This window comes from Myiozetetes cayanensis, unplaced genomic scaffold, assembly GCF_022539395.1.
Source record: "Myiozetetes cayanensis isolate MyiCay16 unplaced genomic scaffold, myiCay2020 scf433, whole genome shotgun sequence".
Lineage (NCBI taxonomy): Eukaryota > Metazoa > Chordata > Aves > Passeriformes > Tyrannidae > Myiozetetes > Myiozetetes cayanensis.
The window spans coordinates 23,047-40,244 of NW_026087669.1; the positions used below are offsets into that span (position 1 = coordinate 23,047).

The 17,198-nt window shown below is 60.1% G+C and overlaps 2 protein-coding genes across 2 annotated transcripts; both read right to left on the reverse strand.

Annotated features, from left to right (window-relative positions):
- Window positions 1-283: 283 nt before the first annotated feature.
- On the reverse strand, window positions 284-8,702 carry PGLS (6-phosphogluconolactonase). Its single transcript, XM_050330704.1, is given in 7 exon segments — window positions 284-928; window positions 1,008-1,148; window positions 4,281-4,290; window positions 4,292-4,331; window positions 4,334-4,379; window positions 5,147-5,251; window positions 8,232-8,702. Coding segments are annotated over 7 exon segments (756 nt in total). The 5' UTR covers window positions 8,508-8,702; the 3' UTR covers window positions 284-790.
- Window positions 8,703-11,675: 2,973 nt separating this feature from the next.
- LOC126648041 (long-chain fatty acid transport protein 1-like) lies at window positions 11,676-17,168 on the reverse strand (the record flags this gene model as incomplete). The annotated part of the gene is made up of 5 exons (XM_050330703.1): window positions 11,676-12,127; window positions 13,337-13,483; window positions 14,846-15,010; window positions 16,091-16,228; window positions 17,033-17,168. Coding segments are annotated over 5 exons (954 nt in total), but the record flags the coding sequence as incomplete, so codon positions are not given.
- Window positions 17,169-17,198: the final 30 nt, after the last annotated feature.

Sequence of the window (17,198 nt, forward strand, 5' to 3'; positions counted from 1 at the left end):
AAAAAAGGAGTAAAAAAATCCCATTATTTTGGGGCACAGCCCACGGGATTCCAGCTTGGAATGTCACGGATCCAGCACTAGTTCTGTGCTCTGGAGTGTTCTGGGAATACTGGGAATACTCAGGCCCTGGAATGCCAGACCCAAATCCAAACCCATTCCAGCCTTCTCCATTTCTCCATCCCAGCCTCATCCCAGTCCCTCCAGATCCAAACCTCCAGCACAGAATGATTCCATCCCCAGCCACCAGATTCAGGAATTATTTAATGGAGTCCAAGCTCATAGCACCGTTTGATCCCAAAAAAAGAGTGAAAAATCCCATTATTCTGGGGTACAGCCCATGGGATTCCAGTTTGCAATGTCACGGATCCAGCACTAGTTCTGTGCTCTGGAGTGTTCTGGGAATACTGGGAATACTCAGCTCCTGGAATGCCTGGAATGCCAGACCCAAATCCAAACCCATTCCAGCCCCTTCTCCCCAATTCCCACCCAGATTCCAAACCCTCCAGCACAAAATCATCCCGTCCCCACACGTGATTCCAACCCCCGGCAAATCCAAGGAATTTCTCCTTGGAAAGCTCAGCAAAGCACCCAAAAAAAAAAGGAGTAAAAAAATCCCAAGGTTTTTGGGTCCACAGCCCCCGGGATTCCCCATTCCCACCCGGAATGGGATCCAGGGATCCAGCGTTGCCGCCTCTGCCGTCCCTGGGAATCCTCAGCTCCGGGAACGCCTCACCGGGATTCCGGGGTGGTTTCCAGGGGGATCTCCCAGCTCCTGGATCCTCTCCCATCCCTACTCTCCGGGCGGTTTTCCCTCGGGAACGCCGAGCTGCGCCGCCGCCGCCTGGTCCAGCAGCCAGCGCGGGCGCCCCGAGCGCGGCCGCACCAGCGCCGCGGGCAGCGGGGGCTGCTCCTCGCCCTCCAAAATCCGCTGGGGGGGACACGGGGAGTGAGATCCAGCCCTTCCCAGATCCTGGGATTTACCTTGGGAGCGGGATGCACGCACAGACCTTGAGCACGGGGGCCTTGGAGGCGCCGGTGGCCACGAACAGGACGCGCCGCGCCGCGTTCAGCGCCCGCAGCGTCAGCGTCACCCGCGCCGGGGGCGGCTTCGGGGAGTCCTCCAGGGCCGCCACGACCGCATCCTGCTCCTGGGGAGAGGGGGAAATGTGGGAAGAGGGGGAAAATGGTGGAGAGAGGGATAAACCACCCCAAAATGGGGAGGGATGCACGGGCTGAGGGTGAACGGGGTGAGTGGCGGCTGCCCAGGGGTGTTCGTGGCTCTGCTCCGGCCAAGGGAGGTTTTTTACGGGCCCAAAATTGGGGAAAATGGAGAAGGATGAAGTGGATAATCAGTGGGAAAAGGGATAAAACAGGAAAAAGGGATAAACCACCCCAAAATGGGGAGGGTGCACGGGCTGAGGGTGAACGGGGTGAGCGGCAGCTGCCCAGGGGTGTTCGTGGCTCTGCTCCGGCCAAGGGAGGCTTTTATGGGCCCAAAATTGGGAAAAACAGGAAAAATGGAGAAGAAAGTGGATAGTCAGTGGAAAGTGGAAAATGGATAAAACAGGAAAAAGGAATAAACCACCCCAAAATGGGGAGGGATGCAAAGTCTGAGGGTGACAGGGTGAGTGGCGGCTGCCCAGGGGTGCTCGTGGCTCTGCTCCGGCCAAGGGAGGCTTTTTGGGGCCCAAAATGGGGGAAAATGGAGAAGGATGAAGTGGATAATCAGTGGGAAAAGGGATAAAACAGGAAAAAGGGATGAACTATCCCAAAACGGGGAAGGATGCAGAGTCTGAGGGTAAATGGGGAGAGTGGCGGCTGCCCAGGGGTGTTCGTGTCTCTGCTCCGGCCAAGGGAGGCTTTTTGTGGGCCCCAAAATTGGGAAAAACTGAGATGAAAGAAGTGGATAATCAGTGGGAAAAGGAATAAAACAGGAACAAAAGGGATAAACCACCCCAAAACAGGGAGGGATGCAAAGTCTGAGGGTGAACGGGGCGAGTGGCGGCTGCCCCGGGGTGTTCGTGGCTCTGCTCCGGCCAAGGGAGGCTTTTTGTGGGCCCAAAATTGGGGAAAAATTGAGAAGGAGGAAGTGGATAATCAGTGGGAAAAGGAATAAAGCAGGAACAAAAGGAATAAACCACCCCAAAACGGGGAAGGATGCAGAGTCTAAGGGTGAACGGGGCAAGTGGTGGCTGCCCAGGGGTGTTCGTGGCTCTGCTCCGGCCAAGGGAGGCTTTCTGTGGGTCCAAAATTACCAAAATTGGGAAAAACTGAGATGAAAGAAGTGGATAATCAGTGGGAAAAGGGATAAAACAGGAAAAAGGGATAAACCACCCCAAAATAGGGAGGGATGTGCGGGCTGAGGGTGAACGGGGTGAGTGGCGGCTGCCCAGGGGTGTTCGTGGCTCTGCTCCGGCCAAGGGAGGCTTTTTGTGGGCCCAAAATTACCAAAATTCGGGAAAAACGGAGAAGGAGGAAGTGGATAATCAGTGGGAAAAGGGATAAAACAGGAAAAAGGGATAAACCACCCCAAAATGTGGAGGAATGTGCAGGCTCTGGGTGAGGGGCAGCTGCCAAGAGGTGTTCGTGGCTCTGCTCCGGCCAAGGGAGGCTTTTTGGGACCCCAAAATTCCCAAAACTGGGAAAAACTGAGATGGAAGAAGTGGATAATCAGTGGGAAAAGGGATAAAACAGGAAAAAGGGATGAACCACCCCAAAATGTGGAGGGATGCGTGGGCTGAGGGCGAGCAGTGGCTGCCCAGGAGACTCGGGGTGTTCGTGTCTCTGCTCCGGCCAAGGGAGGATTTCTGTGGGCCCAAAATTGGGGAAAAATTGAGAAGGAAGTGGATAATCAGTGGGAAAATGTGGGAAAAGGGATAAAACACAGAGAAAAGGATAAACCACCCCAAAATGGGGAAGGATGTGCAGGCTGTGAGTGAGTGGTGGCTGCCGAGGGGACTTGGGGTGTTCGTGGCTCTGCTCCGGCCAAGGGAGGTTTTTTGTGGGCCCAAAACTCCCAAAATTGGGAAAAACTGATATGGACGAAGTGGAGAATTAGTGGGAAAAGGAATAAAAGAGGGGAAAAAAAGGGATAAACCACCCCAAATGCGGGGCAGAGACACAGGAGGGGGGTGACAGGGTCCCCAGGGACACCTGGGGGGTGACAAGGGACACTTGGGGGGGTGACAGGGTCTGGGGGTGACAGGGACACTTGGGGGTGAAAAGGGACACTTGTGGGGGTGACAGGGACACTTGGGGGTGACAGGGTCTGGGGGGTGACAGGGTCTGGGGGTGACAGGGACACTTGGGGGGGTGACAGGGTCTGGGGGTGACAGGGACACTTGGGGGGGTGACAGGGTCTGGGGGGTGACAGGGTCTGGGGGTGACAGGGTCTGGGGGTGACAGGGACACTTGGGGGTGACAGGGTCTGGGGGTGACAGGGTCTGGGGGGTGACAGGGTCTGGGGGGTGACAGGGTCTGGGGGGTGACAGGGACACTTGGGGGGTGACAGGGACACTTGGGGCAGGCTGGGTGACAGGGACACTTGGGGGTGACAGGGTCTGGGGGGGTGACAGGGTCTGGGGGTGACAGGGTCTGGGGGGTGACAGGGTCTGGGGGTGACATGGGGTCTGGGGAGTGACAGAGGTCTGGGGGGTGACAGGGGACACTTGGGGGTGACAGGGATACTGGGGGGTGACAGGGTCTGGGGGTGACAGGACACTTGGGAGCACTTGGGTGGCATGGGACACTTGAAGTGACAGGGCTCTAAGGGGGACAGGGTCTGGGGTGACAGGGTCTGGGGGTGACAGGGTCTGGGGGTGACAGGGACACTTGGGGGTGACAGGGACACTTGGGGGTGACAGGGACACTTGGGGGGTGACAGGGACACTTGGGGGTGACAGGGTCTGGGGGGTGACAGGGTCTGGGGGGTGGCAAGGGACACTTGGGGGGGTGACAGGGTCTGGGGGTGACAGGGACACTTGGGGGTGACAGGGACACCTGGGGGTGACAGGGACACTTGGGGGATGACAAGGACACCTGGGGTGGTGACAGACCCTGGGGGAGTGACAGGGACACTTGGGGGTGACAGGGACACCTGGGGGTGACAGGGACACTTGGGGGATGACAAGGACACCTGGGGTGGTGACAGACCCTGGGGGTGGGACAGGGTCTGGGGGGGTGGTGACAGTGTCTAGGGGGTGACAGGGTCTGGGGGCAGTGACAGGGTCTAGGGGGTGGTGACAGTGTCTGGGGTGTGACAGACCCCGGGAGAGTCCCACCTGGAGCAGGGTGTCCCGGGAACAGGGAGCAGGTGTGTCCATCGAGGCCCACCCCAGCACCAGCAGCTCAAACTCAGGGACCTCCTGCCCTGGGAAAGCCTTGGGGGGAGGGGACAAAGGGGGGGGGGGTCACACCCCCTGCAGACCCCTGGACACCTCCCCACACCCTGGTGAACCCCCCAGTTCCCCCCCAGTTCATCCTGGTGACCCTCTGCCCCATTTCCCCAGTCCCCCTCCCAGTTCATCCCAGTTTCCCCCTGGGCTCTCCATTCCCCCTCTCAAGTTTTCTCCTCCCAGTTCCTCCCAGTCAGTCCCAGCTTCCCCAGTTTCCCTGCTCCTCTCCCAGTTCCCCCAATCCTTCCCCAGTCCCTCCCAGTCTCCTCCAGTCCCTCCCAGTTCCCTCTAATCCCCCTCCAGTCCCTCCCAGTTCCCTCTAATCCCCTCCCAGTTCCCTCTAATCCCCCCCAGTCCCTCCCAGTTCCCTCTAATCCCCTCCCAGTTCCTCTCTAATCCTCCACAGTCCCTCCTAGTTCCTCTAATCCCTCCCAGTTCCTCTAATCCTCCAGTCCCTCCAGTCTCCCTAATCCCCCTCCCCAGCTCCTCTACATCCTCCCAGTTCCTCTCCGATCCTCCCAGTTCCCTCTGATCCCTCCCAGTTCCTTCCAATCCCCCCAGTCCCTCCTAATCCCCCCAGTTCCCTCCAATCTCCCCAGTTCACTCCAATCCCCCCAGTTCCTTCCCATCCCCTCCAGTACCTCCCAGTCCCTCCTAATCCCCCTAGTCCCTCCAATCCCTCTCCCAGTTCTTCTCTGATCCCCTCCAGTCCCCTCTAATCCACCTCCCAGTGCCCCCAGTGCCCCCAGTACCCCCCGCAGCTGTTCCTCGTAGTCCCTGGCAGCAGCGTGGGGGTCCAGCCCGGGGGTCACCGACAGCACCCGCGCCCGGGGCGGCAGCTGGGACAGCAGCTGGGCCTGGGGGCACAGGGGGTCAGGGGTCAGCAGGGGGTCACGGGGGTGACACAGCCAGGGTGGCAGCCAGGACAGCAGCTGGGCCTAAAGGCAAGGGGGCAGCATTGGGGGTCAGGGGCGGCAACTGACAGCAGCTGGGCCTGGGGGCACAGGGGGGCATTAGGAGGGCACAGGGGGGTCAGGGGGTGACACGGCCAGGGGCAGCAGCTAGGCAGCAGCTGGGCCTGGGGGCACAGGGGGTCAGGGAGGGGCACAGGGGGTGACACGGCCAGGGGGCAGCAGCTGGGGCAGCAGCTGGGCCTGGGGGCACAGGGGGGCATAGGGGGTGAGGTGACACGGCCCGAGGGGGCAGCAGCTGGGCCTGGGGGCATAGGGTCAGGGGGCACAGGGGGTAGCACAGGGGGTCAGGGGGCATTGGGGGGCATTGGGGGTGACATAGCCAGGGGCAGCAGCCAGGACAGCAGCTGGGCCTGGGGGCACAGGGGGTCAGGAGGCACAGGGGCACAGGGAGGTCAGGAGGGCACAGGGGGCCAGGGGCACAGGGGGTGACACGGGCAGGGGGCAGGCCAGGCCTGGGGGACAGGGGGTCAGGAGGGTCAGGAGGGCACAGGGGGACACAGGGGGCACAGGGGAGGTCAGGGGGTGACATGGCCAGGGGCGGCAGCCAGGGCAGCAGCTGGGCCTGGAGGGCACAGGGGGCCAGGGGGCACAGGGGGTCAGGGGGACACAGGAGGGTCAGGGGGCACAGGGGTCAGGGGGTGACACGGCCAGGAAGGCAGCCGGGCAGCAGCTGGGCTTGGGGGCACAGGGGGGTGAAGGGGCATTGGGGGTGACACGGCCTGGGGTGGCAGCTGGGCCTGGGGGCACAAGAGGGCACGGGGGAGGATCAGAGAGGACACAGGGGGCACACGGGTGGGTCATGGGCTGGAGGAGACACAGGGGGTCCAGGGGGCACAGGGGGTCAGAGGACACAGGGGGCATGGGGGATCAGGGGTCGACACAGGCTGGGGGGTCACAGGGTGGGCTCCATCCCCTTGGGGGCCAGGTGGGCTCCATCCCCGGTGGGCTCCATCCCCTGGGGGGTCACAGGGTGGGCTCCATCCCCTGGGGGCCACAGGGTGGGCTCCATCCCCGGTGGGTTCCATCCCTTGGGGGTCACAGGTGGGCTCCATCCCTGGGGCTGGGGTCACAGGTGGGCTCCATCCCCGGGGGCTGGGGGTCACAGGGTGGGCTCCATCCCTCGGCTGGGGGCCAGCAGGGTGGGCTCCATCCCCTGGGGGGTTCACAGGGTGGGCTCCATCCCGGGTGGCTCCATCCCTGGGGGTCACAGGGTGGGCTCCATCCCCTGGGGGTTTCTACAGGGTGGGCTCCATCCCCTGGGGGGTCACAGGGTGGGCTCCATCCCCTTGGGGGCCACAGGGTGGGCTCCATCCCCTGGGTGGGCTCCATCCCTTGGGTCACAGGGTGGGCTCCATCCCCTGGGGGTTTCACAGGGTGGGCTCCATCCCCTTTGGGGGGGTTCACAGGGTGGGCTCCATCCCCTTGGGGGAGCCACAGGGTGGGCTCCATCCCGGAGTGCAGGCTCCATCCCTTGGGAGGTCACAGGGTGGGCTCCATCCCCTTGGGGGGTTCACAGGGTGGGCTCCATCCCTGGGGGGAGTCACAGGGTGGGCTCCATCCTCTGGAGGGGTCACAGGGTGGGCTCCATCCCCTTGGGGGTCACAGGGTGGGCTCCATCCCCTGGGGGTTTCACAGGGTGGGCTCCATCCCCAGGTGGGCTCCACCCCTTGGGGCTGGGGGTCACAGGGTGGGCTCCATCCCTCGGGTGGGCTCCACCCCTTGGGGGTCACAGGGTGGGCTCCATCCCTTGGGGGTCTCAGGGTGGGCTCCATCCCCGGGGGTCACAGGGTGGGCTTCATCCTCGGGTGGGTCTCCATCCCCTTGGGGAGTCACAGGGTGGGCTCCATCCCTTGGGGGTCACAGGGTGGGCTCCATCCCCGGGGGGTCACAGGGTGGGCTCCATCCCCTGGGAGGGGTTTCACAGGGTGGGCTCCATCCCTGGGGGGTCACAGGGTGGGCTCCATCCCTGGGGGAGTCTGCAGGTGGGCTCCATCCCCTTGAGGGGTCACAGGGTGGGCTCCATCCCCGGGGGGTCTGCAGGGTGGGCTCCATCCCCTTGGGGGGTCACAGGGTGAGCTCCATCCCGGGGGGGTCACAGGGTGGGCTCCATCCTCGGGGGTTTCACAGGGTGGGCTCCATCCCCGGGGCTGGGGGTCACAGGGTGGGCTCCATCCCCGGGGGTCACAGGGTGGGCTCCATCCCGGGGCTGGGGGTCACAGGGTGGGCTCCATCCCCGGGGGCGTCACAGGGTGGGCTCCATCCCCTGGGGCTGGGGGTCACAGGGTGGGCTCCATCCCTCGGGGGTCACAGGGTGGGCTCCATCCCCGGGGAGGTTTCACAGGGTGGGCTCCATCCCTTGGGGGTTCACAGGGTGGGCTCCATCCCCGGGGCTGGGGGTCACAGGGTGGGCTCCATCCCCGGGTGGGTTCCATCCCCTGGGGGGTCACAGGGTGGGCTCCATCCCCGGGGCTGGGGGTCACAGGGTGGGCTCCATCCCCGGGGCTGGGGTCACAGGGTGGGCTCCATCCCCGGGGCTGGGGGTCACAGGGTGGGCTCCATCCCCGGGGATTCACAGGGTGGGCTCCATCCCCTTGGGGGTTTCACAGGGTGGGCTCCATCCCCTTGGGGGTCTCAGGGTGGGCTCCATCCCGGGGCTGGGGGTCTGCAGGGTGGGCTCCATCCCCGGGGGATTCACAGGGTGGGCTCCATCCCCTTGGGGGGTTTCACAGGGTGGGCTCCATCCCCTGGGGGGTCACAGGGTGGGCTCCATCCCCTTGGGGCTGGGGGGTCACAGGGTGGGCTCCATCCCCTTGGGGGGGTTCACAGGGTGGGCTCCATCCCCCCTCCTCCCCGTCCCGCTCACCCGGTAGGCGCCGTAGGTGCTGTCGGGGTGCTCGGGCGGCACGAGCCGCTCGTCGCAGAACGCCAGGAGCCACCGCGCGGGGTCGGCGGCGGCGGGGGCGGCGCTGAGGGCGGGCGGCAGCTCCCGCGCCAGCAGCTCCACCAGGGAGCCCCCCGAGAGCCCCAGCGAGAACCGCCCGCCCTCCTCCCGCGCCGCCTCGGCCGCCGCCTCCACCACGATCCGCGCCAGGGCCGGGCCGAGCTCCCGCGCCGACGGGAACACCGACACGGCCGCCATGGCGGCCTGAGGGGCGAGGAGAAGGCGGAAGTGGCGTCACCCGCGCGACGCGTTGCCAGGCAACCGGGCACGCCGGGAGGCGTCGCGGCGCGAGTGACGTCATCAGAGCGGAGCGTCGCCTAGCAACGGTGTGCGGCCTGGTCCGCCCCACGCGATCGATCAGAGAATCAATCAATCAATCAATCAATCAATCAATCAATCAATCAATCAATCACAGAATCAATCGGTCACAGAATCAATCAGTCACAGAACCGATCGATCACAGAATCAATCAGTCACAGAATCAATCACAGAATCAATCAGAGAATCAATCACAGAATCAGTCAATCACAGAATCAATCAATCACAGAATCAGTCAATTGTAGAATCAGTCAATCACAGAATCAATCACAGAATCGATCAGTCACAGAATCAATCACAGAATCAGTCAATCACAGAATCAATCACAAAATCAATCAATCACAGAATCGATCAGTCACAGAATCGATCAATCGATCACAGAATCAATCACTGAATCAATCAATCACAGAATCAATCAATCACGGAATCGATCACAGAATCAGTCAATCACAGAATCAATCACAGAATCGATCAGTCACAGAATCAATCACGGAATCAGTCATGGAATCAGTCACAGAATCAATCACAGAATCAATCAGTCACGGAGTCAATCACAGAATCGATCACGGAATCAATCACAGAATCAACCACATAATCAATCAATCAGTCAATCACAGAATCAATCACAGATTCAATCACGGAATCAATCACAGAATCACGGTCTTAACCTGCACCACCCCCTCCCCGGCTCCCCCCTCCTTTCAGAGGGGGTCTCAGAGTACCAGAAGGTCCCCCCTGAGCCCCCTTTTCTGACACCTCCCCCATCAGAGGTCTCAAGCACAGAAGGTCCCCTGAGGCCCCTTGCACCAGCACCCCCTCCCCCACTCCTGTCAGGGGGTCCCAGAAGCACAAAAGGCCCCCTGAGCCCCTCTGTTTCCCACATTTTCCCCCTCCCCCTCCCTTTCAGGGGGGGTCCCAGAAGCACAAAAGGCCCCCTGGGCCCCTCTTTTCTGACACCCTCCCCCTCCTGTCAGGGGGTCCCAGAGCTCCCTGGGCCCCCTTTTCTGACACCCCCTCCTCCCCCTCCTGTCAGGGGGTCCCAGAGCCCCTTTCTGACACCTCCCCTCCTCCTGTCAGGGGGTCCCAGAGCACAAAACGCCCCCTGACCCCCTTTTGTCCAGGCTGAGCCCCCCAGCCCCCTTCCCAGCCTACATTCCAGCCCCTCCCCCCCCCATCTCCCAGTCCACACCAGCGCAGTCACTGGTTTTTAATGGCCTCGCAGTCAGGCACAGCCGAGGGGTTAAAAACGGGGCTAAAAACGGGCTAAAAAGGGGCTAATTCGGTTAATTCCTCAATAAATAAATCCGCCGGCACAAAAAACGGGCCCTGGGGGGGGAGGGGAGGGGTTAATGAACCACTAATTAGTCGCTAATTAGCGCTGCCCGCCGCGAATCAGCGCCCTGGAGGGGAGAGGGAGGAGCTGTGAAGATCCATCCCTTCTTCCCACCCCTCCCCCTCAAGTTTTCCTGGGAATTCTGTTGTTTTCCTCGGAAATCTTCCTGGAATTTCCCCCCTCAGTCCCTGGGAAGGCCGGTGTTGATCCAGGAATCCCGTGGTTTTCCCGGGAATTCTGCTGTTTTCCTTCGAAATCTTCCTGGAATTTCCCCTCCCCATTCCCTGGGAAGGCCGGTGTTGATCTGGAAATCCCGTGGTTTTCCTTGGGAATTTTCCTGGAAGTTCCTTCCCTCCCCCAGTTCCTGGGAAGGCCGGTGTTGATCCAGGAATCCTGCGGTTTTCCTGGGAATTCTGCTGTTTTCCTTGGAAATCTTCCTGGAATTTTCCCCCCCCCCCAGTCCCTGGGAAGGCCGCTGTTGATCCAGGAATCCCGTGGTTTTCCTGGGAATTCTGCTGTTTTCCTTGAATCTTCCTGGAATTTCCCCCCCCAGTTCCTGGGAAGGCCGGTGTTGATCCAGGAATCCCGTGGTTTTCCTTGGGAATTTTCCTGGAAGTTCCTTCCCTCCCCCAGTCCCTGGGAAGGCCGGTGTTGATCCGGGAATCCCACAGTTTTCCTGGGAATTCTGCTGTTTTCCTTGGAAATTTTCCTTTAAGGTCCCTCCCCATTGGATTTCCCTGGATCCAGGGGGGGTCCCAGCCCAGCATTCCCAGCACAGATCCATTGGATTTCCCTGGATCCAGGGGGGGTCACAGCCCAGAATTCCCGGAGCAGATTCCATGGATTTCCTGGATCCAGGGGGGGTCACAGCCCAGCGTTCCCAGCACAGATCCATTGGATTTCCCTGGATCCAGGGGGGGTCCCAGCACAGATCCATTGGATTCCCTGGATCCAGGGGGGGTCACAGCCCAGCATTCCCAGCACAGATCCCTTGGATTTCCCTGGATCCAGGGGGGCTCACAGCCCAGCATTCCCAGCACAGATTCATTGGATTTCCCTGGATCCAGGGGGGGTCACAGCCCAGAATTCCCGGAGCAGATTCCATGGATTTCCTGGATCCAGGGGGCTCACAGCCCAGAATTCCCAGAGCAGATTCCATGGATTTCCTGGCTCCAGGGGGGGTCACAGCCCAGAATTCCCAGAGCAGATTCCATGGATTTCCTGGATCCAGGGGGGGTCAGAGCCCAGAATTCCCAGAGCAGATTCCATGGATTTCCCTGGATCCAGGGGGGGTCACAGCCCAGCATTCCCAGCACAGATCCATTGGATTTCCCTGGATCCAGGGGGTCACAGCCCAGAATTCCCAGCACAGATCCATTGGATTTCCCTGGATCCAGGGGGGATCACAGCCCAGCATTCCCGGAGCAGATCCATTGGATTTCCCTGGATCCAGGGGGGGTCCCAGCACAGATCCTTGGATTTCCCTGGATCCAGGGGGTCACAGCCCAGCATTCCCAGCACAGATTCCTTGGATTTCCCTGGATCCAGGGGGTCAGAGTCCAGCATTCCCAGCACAGATCCATTGGATTTCCCTGGATCCAGGGGGGGTCACAGCCCAGAATTCCCGGAGCAGATCCATTGGATTTCCCTGGATCCAGGGGGGGTCACAGCCCAGAATTCCATTGGATTTCCTAGATCCAGGGGTCTGATCCAGCATTCCCAGCACAGATCCATTGGATTTCCCTGGATCCAGGGGGGGTCCCAGCACAGATTCCATGGATTTCCTGGATCCAGGGGGATCAAAGCCCAGAATTCCCGGAGCAGATTCCATGGATTTCCCTGGCTCCAGGGGGGGTCACAGCCCAGAATTCCATTGGATTTCCCTGGATCCAGGGGGGGTCACAGTCCAGCATTCCCAGCACAGATTCCATGGATTTCCTGGATCCAAGGGGGGTCACAGCCCAGAATTCCCGGAGCAGATTCCATGGATTTCCTGGCTCCAGGGGGCTCAGAGCCCAGAATTCCCGGAGCAGAGCCGCTGGTGCATCCCCTGGTCCAGGGGGACGTAGCGGCCCCGCTGAGGGTCCAGCACGAAGAGCCGGTCGGGGACCAGCTGGGGGTCCCAGCCCTCCCCCCTCAGTCGAGCTCTTCTGCAGCTTGAAGGTCCCTGGGAATCGGGGTTGGAGGGAATTACGGGGAGGGAGGGAAAAGAGAAAGGGAAAAATGAAGTTAAAAAATGAAAAAAAAAACAACAACAACAAAAACCCACAAAAAATCCCAAAAAAACCCCAAACAAACAAACAAACAACCAAAAACCAAACCAAACAAACAAACAAACAAAAAAACACCAAAAAAAAAAGCAACCCAGAAAAAAAAAAAAGAACTTGAAATAGAAACAGGGGAAATTAAAAAAAAAACTGCAAAAAAAAAAAAATAAGAAAGGGACAAAAAATCCCGAAAAAAACCCCAGAAAAATAAGGAGTTGAAATCGAAAAAATTAAAGGTGAAAAATAAAACGCAAAGTGGAAATTAAAATTGAGAAACGAGAAAACACACCAAAATGAAAACTCCCCATCCCACAGGCCCCTCCCCAAAGGCCCATCCTCACAGTCCCCTCCCCATCCCCACAGTCCCCTCCCCATCCCCGCAGCCCCCTCCCCCTCCCCCACAGGCCCCCTCCCCATCCCCACAGTCCCCTCCTCCCCACAGGCCCCTCCCCATCCCCACAGCCCCTCCCCATCCCGCAGTCCCTCCCCTCCCCTGCAGCCCCTCCCCATCCCCGCAGCCCCTCCCCATCCCCACAGTCCCTCCCCCTCCCCACAGTCCCCTCCCTCCCCACAGTCCCCCCCCTCTCCACAAGCCCCTCCCCTCCCATAAGCCCCTCCCCATCCCCACAGTCCCCTCCCCTCCACAGTCCCTCCCCCTCCCCACAAGCCCCTCCCCTCCCACTCAGCCCCTCCCCTCCCCGCAGCCCCCTCCCACTCCCCACAGTCCCCTCCCCTCCCAGCAGTCCCCTCCCCGTCCCCCAAGCCCCTCCCCCTCCCCACAGTCCCCTCCCCGTCTCCCAGCAAACCCCTCCCCCTCTCCACAAGCTCCTCCCCCTCCCCACAGCCCCTCCCCTCCCCGCAGTCCCCTCCCCTCCTGCAGCCCCCTCCCCTCCCCGCAGCCCCCTCCCCGTCCCCGCAAGCCCCTCCCCCTCTCCACAGGCCCCTCCCCTCCCCACAGCCCCTCCCCATCCCCCGCAGTCCCCTTCCCCTCCCCTACAGTCCCTCCCCACAGTCCCCTCCCCCGCATGGCCCCTCCCCATCCCCTGCAGCCCCTCCCATCTCAGGGTCCCCTCGCAGCCCCGCAGCCCCATCCCTGTGCCGGTGGGTACCGGTGGTGTCGAGGTTGGGCAGCAGGCGCAGGAAGACGGGCCGGGCGTAGGGCGGCAGCACCGGCACCAGCCGCTCGTACAGACCCCCCGCGTCCAGCCGAGACCAGGGGTCCGCGATGGCCGCCATGCCCGCCTTGCCCTCCACTCCTGGAACAATGGGAAATGTGGGAACAATGGGAATGGGAACAGTGGGAATGGGAATGGGAACAGCCATGCCCGCCTTGCCCTCCACGCCTGGGGTGGGAACAAAGGGAACAACAGGAAAAATGGGAACAATGGGAACAGCCAGGCCCGCCTTGCCCTCCACACCTGGAATGGGAACAATGGGAAAAACGGGAACAATGGGAACAATGGGAACAATGGGAACAGCCAGGCCCGCCTTGCCCTCCACTCCTGGGGTGGGAAAATGGGAACAATGGGAACAATGGGAACAATGGGAACAGCCAGGCCCGCCTTGCCCTCCACACCTGGGGTGGGAAAAACGGGAACAATGGGAACAATGGGAACAATGGGAACAGTGGGAATGGGAACAGTGGGAATGGGAATGGGAATGGGAATGGGAATGGGAATGGGAACAGCCATGCCCTCCTGGCCCTCCACGCCTGCAATGGGAAATATGGGAAAAATGGGAACAATGGGAACAGCCATGCCCACCTTGCCCTCCCACACCTGGGGTGGGAAATGTGGGAAAATAGGAACCATGGGAACAGTGGGAATGGGAACAGCCATGCCCGCCTTGCCCTCCACTCCTAAGATGGGAATGTGAACAGTGGGAATGGGAATGGGAACAGTGGGAATAGGAATGGGAATGGGAATGGGAACAGCCATGCCCACCTTGCCCTCCATGCCTGCAACGGGAGCAATGGGAAAAGTGGGAATGGGAATGGGAACAGCCATGCCCGCCTCGCCCTCCACTCCTGGGATGGGAACAGTGGGAATGGGAGCAGTGGGAATGGGAACAATGGGAACAGTGGGAATGGGAACAGTGGGAATGGGAATGGAAACAGCCACGCCCGCCTGGCCCTCCACACCTGCAACGGGAACAACGGGAACAGTGGGAATGGGAATGGGAACAGCCATGCCCGCCTCGCCCTCCACTCCTGGGATGGGAACAGTGGGAATGGGAGCAGTGGGAATGGGAGCAGTGGGAATGGGAACAGCCATGCCCGCCTCGCCCTCCACTCCTGCAGTGGGAATGGGAACAGTGGGAATGGGAATGGGAATAGTGGGAATGGGAACAGTGGGAATGGAACAGTGGGAATGGGAACAGCCATGCCTGCCTCGCCCTCCACACCTGGGGTGGGAACAATGGGAACAATGGGAATGGGAACAGTGGGAATGGGAATGGGAACAGTGGGAATGGAACAGTGGGAATGGGAACAGCCATGCCCGCCTCGCCCTCCACACCTGGGGTGGGAAAAACGGGAACAGTGGGAATGGGAACAGCCATGCCCGCCTCGCCCTCCACTCCTGGGGTGGGAACAGCGGGAATGGGGGTGTTTTTCCCACCTGGAATGGCCACCCCGTAGACCACGACGTCGGCCTGGTTGAGGAGGCGGCTCAGGGCCCCCTCCACCTCGGTGGTGGAGACGTTCTCGCCGCGCCACCGGAACGTGTCCCCGCTGCGGTCTCGGAAGTACAGGTAGCCCAGGTCATCCATCACCAGCACGTCCCCTGGGAACAGCGGGAACGTCCATGAAATCCCAGAATAATCCCCACCTCGGGGGGAGGGACACCCCGGAATCCTCGCTGGGAGACACCGGTCCTGTCCCAGCGGGGGCGTCCCCACCCCTGCTCCTCCAACGGGGGGGGATCGTGGAATCGTGGAATCATAGAATTATGGAACCGTGGAATCATGGAATCATGGAATCATGCAATAATAGAATCATAGAATCATGGAATCGTGGAATCATGGAATCATAGAATCATGGAATTATAGAATTGTGGAATCATGGAATTACAGAATCATGGAATAGTGGAATCATGGAATCACAGAATCATGGAATCACAGAATCCGCATCACAATAGGAATCATGGAATCATGGGATCAGTGGGAATCATGAATCATAGAATCATGGAATCTGCAAATCGTGGAAGTCATGGAATTCACAGAATCATGGAATCGTGGAATCAAGGGATCATCAGATAGTCATGGATAGTCGCTGGAATCATAGAATCACAGAATATGGAATTATGGAACCATGGAATCATGGAATCACTTAGAATCATGGAATCCACAGAATCAGCGAACTGGAACCATAGAATCATGGAAACATAGAAGTCATGGATATTATGGGAATGGAAGAATCACGTAATATGAATTCTGAGAATCATGGAATCATGGAATTACGGAACCATGGAATCATGGAAACACAGAATCACGGAATCATGGAACCATGGAATCATGGAATTGTGGAATGATGGAATCATGGAACAATAGCATCACAGAATCACGGAACCATGGAATCACAGAATCATGGAACCATGGAATTATAGAATAATGGAATCATGGAATCATAAAATCATGGAATCATGGAAACACAGAATCATGGAATTGTGGAATGATAGAATCATGGAATCACAGAATCACGGAACCGTGGAATCATCGGATCAACCCTTGGGGCTGGGGACAGAGCACCTGGAGAGCAGCCAGGCAGGACCCAGCGCTTGGCCTGGTTGAAACCTCATCCCCTGGGAATCAGATCCGGCCTTTCCAGGAGCCGATCCCGGCTCTGGGGTGCCCGTGGGGGGTACCTGAGAGGTAGGCCTGGTCCCCCTTGCGCAGGACGTCGTGGGCGATCTTCTTGCTGGTCGCGCTCTCGCTGACGTAGCCGTCGAAGCGGCGCAGGGGGTCCCGCTGGTCGATCTGCCCCACCAGCAGCCCCGGCTCTCCTGGGGGGCAGCCACGGGGAGATGGGATCCCAAAAATTGCCCGGGATCCGCCCGGACGGTCACAGGAGGGACGGGCAGCACGAGGCACGACGGGGGTGGGGTCAACTCGAGGCACTGACGGGGGTGGGATCAACTCAGGACATCGACAGGTGTGGGATCAACTCAGGGTGGGATCAACTCAGGACATTGACAGTTATGGGATCAACTCAGGGTGGGATCAACTCAGGACATCGACAGGTGTGGGATCAACTCAGGACATCAACAGTTATGGGATCAACTCAGGGCATTGACAGTTATGGGATCAACTCAGGAGGACACCGACAGGGGTGGGATCAACTCAGGGGGACACTGACAGGGGTGGGATCAACTCAGGACACCATTGACAGGTGTGTGGGATCAACTCAGGGGGACACTGACAGGGGTGGGATCAACTCAGGACACCATTGACAGGTGTGGGATCAACTCAGGGGGACACTGACAGGGGTGGGATCAACTCAGGACACCACTGACAGGTGTGGGATCAACTCAGGACATTAACAGGGGTGGGATCAACTCAGGGGGACACCATTGACAGCTGTGGGATCAACTCAGGGGGACAGCTCAAGGTACCACCGGTGGGTTTTGGGGTCACCACAGGACACCAACATCCCCTGTCAGCCTAAACCTCGTGGGCACCAAAGGAGGTTCCTCTGAGGAACTGATCCCGCTCCGGGGGGGGAAAAAACCCCCCAAAAACCCCCCAAACCAGCCCAGAATTGACCTGCCATCCCAATTTTTGGGGTCAGCGTGGGGGACGGCGCTCACCGGGCCGACAGGGCACGCAGAGCCCCCGGGAATCCCGGAGCAGCTCCATGGTGTCCTCGTTGACCTTCACCAGCCGGATGGGGTAGACATTGGGCAGGATCCGGCTGTTGAACCCGCAGGCTCCCACCTGCCCAAGGACAAGGGTGGGGGGAAAATGAAAAACAAA